Raw genomic sequence first — 5,108 nt, 5'->3', positions numbered from 1 at the left:
AGACAGGAAGAGGAAGAGGCTGAGCAGAGGCTCCCGGGCACCTGGGCACCACGGGGTGGAGTCTCTGTCCCGGGGCGAGCTTGAAACCAACACGACATCACGTAGCTCATAAACCCACTGGTTTTCTCAGTGCCCACGTGGTGTCACCCCCCAGGGAGTATCCCACTTCTTGGGGGTGGGGTCCTCAGAGCCTTCCTGCCTCTCCAGGTGAGGGACAATCTATGAGCCGGTTCAGACACTTATACCAGTATGCAGAAGCCTTCCCCGAGCCTGAGGTGGGGCTCTGACAGCAGATGCAGGAATGCGGCAGGGGAGCTGGCCCAGTGGCCAGCAGAGAACTGGTTTGCCCAAGTGCACAGAGAGGAGAAAAGTGGCGACCGCTTCCCCGGGGCCTGCTCTGCCAGGCGCGTGGCACCCAACGGCCGTGGGTGGCCAGGAGTGGCTGGGGTCCCAGACCCAGGCTCATCAGGGAGAGTGAAAGCATTCAGGAAAAGGGGTCCTGGAGCTCCTCGGATGGCTTTGCTTGGAGCCTCAGCCCTGATGCATGGCCCAGCCTCCACAGCTCTGTCCTCGAGGGTCTGAGCTTGTCTGGGATGGGCAGCGGTCACAGGGGGACAGAGAACTGCCCGCTACGGGTTTGGCAACTGGTGGAGGGACCTGGACTTGCCCTGCTGGCTGTCATGCACGCCAGGCCTGCAGAGAACAGGGAGGGGGGCTGCGTGTGCCCATGGGACCTGCACCAGTTCTGGCCGGCTGCCCCGGGACATTGTTACACATTGTGCTGTGTGCTGTCACAGCTGCGGGGTGTGGTGAGGCCTCGGAACACCCCCCCACCCAGCTGGTCAGTCCGAGCTTTGCATGAACGTTCGTCCTTCCTCCTGCTCTGTCCCCCTGCAAACCTCCGTGCCCCAGCCAGCCCTGGGCCCCCAGGACACACCGAAGGGCCCCACCCCTGCGTTTGACCTCTGCACCCAGCATGGTTACATCACCACCCATGTGGGCCACTTTTAGGGCCAAAATTGAAAAAGCTTGAGGTCACACTCCTCCTGATTCAGCCGGGAGTGTTTGGCAACAATGGGAAACAGCAAAGCCCGAGAAGCCGAGTGCACAGGGCTTTTGTGATGTAAGCAGGCTGGAACCCCCCAAGACACGCGCCCTAAGGACCGTCCTCGACCCAGCAGCCTCTAGGCACACGCGCTCCCCTGAACGTTGGGCCCCAAATCTTAGAGGCCCCCACAGTGGTAGCTGTGGTTCTGGGCTCTATAGTCTGGGGGTGCGTCTTCTCTCAGCATCAACCCCAGCGTGCATCTGATTCCACTTCCACGTAGAGGTGTCCTTTGTGGGAGAATCTCAGTAATACTAAGTCTTTATTGACTCCCCCAGGCTGAGCCCCAGGGGTTCCCACAAAGCTGTGCGTCCGTGTCGCTGGTCTACACCACGTGTCTGTAACACACGCCCACGCCGTGCATCCACCCTACATGATGACACTTTTTGCTGGTGGGTTTAGAAGGGCCAGCAGGACATGCAGAGAGGGCCACCGGCAGAGGGAGGTGAGGTGACCTGGAGGGGAGCTTGTCTCCTGGGAAAGCTTTCTGGTTGGGCAGGAGCTGGCCTGGAGGATGATTTCGGACACGACAGAACACCAAGTTAGCATTTTGTTCTCTAAGACCGGCTCCAGCTTCCTCAAGAAAAAAGCCAGCCCTGGTTCCCTAGTCTGAGCTCCCTCCCAGTTTCTCCTCCTGAGCTGGAAAGCAGCCCAGGCACACCCTGGTTCTCCGGGAGGCTGGAGTGGGCGCCACCTGCCCTCATGGGCTTGGCTAAACCAGCAGCCTCACTGCCCTCCGGCCTGACTCTCAGCCTCAGACTTGGTGACCTGGTCACTTCTGACAGTGCTTCAGTGGGCTTGGCCAACTGTGTCACAGGCCCAAAATAGAGATGTCCGGGGCTCCAGTCAGGGCTGCCCCCCCAGCCGATGAAACCTCAGATCCCTGTCTTCACAGGCCACTGGGTTCCCAACCCACAGCCACTGGATGTTGTTTGTGACAGCACTTCCGGGGCTGCAGAGAGCAAGGAGGGCCCTTGACCTCAAGCCAGAGCAGGGGTACGTGTGCCCCGAGAGAGAGCCAATAGGCCCAGAGGGCTTTGCTTAGCAGCTACCCTGTGAGACAGGGTCAGGGTTCATGAGGTAAAGAGAAGAGAAATCCCTGAGAGCTTCCTGGAGGAGTCTGCACTCCAAAACTATGTTCTGAGTGCTTACTGTGTCGGAGCCCTGGGCATTGCTCCTCTAACCTGGACCTCTGCCCGGTGCTTGGTCTTCCCCTGTAGCAAAGAGAAGTGTGTTTGTCACCCTCCAAACAGCAGCTCCCTCCAAACAGAGGGCCAGAGATGCCAGTTTTATGGGCTGCTTCACTGGTTCCAGGTTCCACAACAGGCTCCTCAACACGGCCTGCAGGAACAGCTGGACTTCCCCCTTTGCGGGAACAGCTGGACTTCCCCCTCTGGAGTCTCACCAGGTGAGGGGGGGCAGAGACCCCACCCCCAAAGGCCCCCGACGCTGGCTGAGGACAATGGTTGCCTTGGCTGGATTGTCACATATGCGACGTCATTCCTGAAAAGGCCTCAGCAGCCGGCTTCCTGAGAGGAGAGCAGATCCGTGGGTGGGGATGGAGGGCTCTCGGGGACCGGCCGGCCGCTAGCCCTGCCGGGGAGACGCCCCGAGAACCGCGGAATCCTGTGCCCTCGAAGCTTCCGGAGGAGCCTCATACGTCACAAGGTGGCCCAGGAGGCTTCCGTCTTCATTCTGGCCAAGCGCGGATGAGGATGCCACAGGCATGTTTAACCCACACGTCTTAGATTGTCCAGCTGTCATATTTGACAATGGGTCCGGGCTCTGTAAGGCAGGCCTGTCTGGAGAGGTTGGCCCCCGCCACGTCGTCCACTCCGTCGTGGGGCACCCCAAGTTCAAGATGCCTTCGGCAGGGGCCAATCAGAAGAAGTACTTTGTGGGGGAAGAGGCCCTGCACAGGGAAGAGGTCTTACACCTGCACTACCCCATCGAGCGAGGCCTGATCACAGGCTGGGACGACATGGAGAAGCTCTGGAAGCATCTCTTCGAGTGGGAGCTGGGGGTCAAAGCCAGCGACCGGCCGGTGCTCATGACGGAGCACTCGCTGAACCCCGGGGAGACCCGGGAGAAGATGGCCGAGGTGATGTTTGAGAGCTTCCACGTGCCCGCCTTCTACCTGTCGGACCAGGCCGTGCTGGCCCTCTATGCCTCGGCCTGCGTCACGGGCCTGGTGGTGGACAGCGGGGACGGGGTCACCTGCGCCGTCCCCATCTTTGAGGGCTACTCCCTGCCCCACGCCACCACCAAGCTCTACGTGGCGGGGAGAGACATCACGGAGCACCTCACCCGGCTGCTGCTGGCCAGCGGGAGGACCTTCCCGTGTGTGCTGGACAAAGCCCTGGTGGACGACATCAAGGAGAAGCTCTGCTATGTGGCCCTGGAGCCGGAGAAGGAGCTGTCGCGGAGGGCAGAGGAGGTGCTCAGGGAGTACAAGCTGCCCGACGGCAGCATCGTCCGTATCGGGGACCAGCTGTACCAGGCGCCCGAGGCCCTGTTCTCGCCTGAGCAGCTGGGCGTCCAAAGCCCGGGCCTCTCCAGAATGGTCTCCAGCAGCATCGCCAAGTGTGACACCGACATCCAGAAGATGCTCTATGGGGAGATGGTGCTGTCCGGGGGCACCACGCTCTTCCGGGGGCTGGATGGCCGTCTTCTGAGGGAGCTGGAGCAGGCGGCTTCCAAAGGGACCACCATCAAGGTCACAGCGCCGCCCGACCGCTGCTTCTCCACATGGATTGGCGCCTCCATTGTCACTTCCCTGAGCAGCTTCAAGCAGATGTGGGTCACCTCTGCGGACTTCAAGGAGTTTGGGACGTCCGTGGTTCAGAGAAGGTGCTTCTGAGGGGCCCGTGCGCAGGGTGGCTGAGGTGGGGAGGGAGCTCACCGTTGGGCAACCACGGGGTGTTCAATAAAGGACAAAACGGTGCAGCCTTTGGCCACGTCGGGCTTGGTTCATTCTCGGGGAAACCAGAATAATTTCTGACCCTGGTGGTGAATCTCTTTTCACTGGTTCTGTCCCCCAGCCCCGTTTCTCCCGAGAAAGCCCTGGGTCATGAGTTGAGGGTCCATCTGTGGAGTTTGTGCCCAAAGCAGGGGCCAAGGCCTCCTGCCCAGAGCCTGGACTCTGCATTTTAAACCTGTGTCTTAGGTGGGTCGGGAGTGGGGGCAGGAACAAACAGGAATGCTGCCCTGTTCTGAGGTCACGAAATCCTCCCCTGGGACGGCACCATAGGGCTATCACTGTGCTTTTATGAGTGGAAGGCACCCCCTGTCCTGGGCGCATGGGGCCTGTCAGCAAGAGGAGTCACCCTCTGTTTAAGGCTCTGTGAAGAGGCTGCTCCCAGGGGGACCTGAAGAATCGGGGCTTGATTACCGTGATGTTTCTATTTGTTTCTACGTTCAGAGATGTTTATAGCACTGTTTGGGGGTAAATATTGGAGACAAAGCGAATGGCCATCGGTAAGATCACATTTGAATAAATTATGCATACAGGGAATTTTCCCACATCGATGGGGTGGATCTCTCTCAAAATATTACTGGGAGAGAAGTGGAAAATACAGAGCTGCCCCTGGGCAGTGGAGCTGCTAGTATGTTTACCTGACATTTAGCCCAAGGACAGACCACCAGCCAATGGACCTGCAGACACCTTGAGGCTGGGTTTCTCTTTCCTCTTTTTGGAGAAAAGGAACAGGGCAGTGGGCAGTAATTCCCTTCCCCGAATTAAATCATCACCTTCATGCTGCCTCTCTGTCCAGGCTTTTGTCAGTTGGTGTGTGTGAACCTCTGGCACCATTGCTGTTTTCTAAACCCACCTTCTAGTTCTTACTGTTAGGATGTCACTTCATCATGGTATGAGGAGGTATTCTATGGTGGGTTTTGTTTTTAAGCTTGCTTTTTTGAAAATACTTTTTTTTTTTTTTTGCGGTACGCGGGCCTCTCACTGCTGTGGCCTCTCCCGTTGCGGAGCACAGGCTCCGGACGCGCA

At 58.8% G+C, this 5,108-nt stretch overlaps 1 protein-coding gene across 1 annotated transcript; it reads left to right on the top strand.

Moving 5' to 3' along the window:
* Positions 1 to 2,831: 2,831 nt before the first annotated feature.
* On the top strand, positions 2,832 to 3,965 carry ACTRT2 (actin related protein T2). The gene has a single exon (XM_060141664.1). It carries the CDS (start codon positions 2,832 to 2,834, stop codon positions 3,963 to 3,965), a length of 1,134 nt encoding a protein of 377 aa, XP_059997647.1.
* Positions 3,966 to 5,108: the final 1,143 nt, after the last annotated feature.

This window comes from Lagenorhynchus albirostris, chromosome 2, assembly GCF_949774975.1.
Source record: "Lagenorhynchus albirostris chromosome 2, mLagAlb1.1, whole genome shotgun sequence".
Taxonomy (NCBI): Eukaryota; Metazoa; Chordata; class Mammalia; order Artiodactyla; family Delphinidae; genus Lagenorhynchus; species Lagenorhynchus albirostris.
The sequence above is the reverse complement of the archived record's forward strand: the minus strand, read 5'-3'. Positions and strand labels throughout refer to the sequence as shown.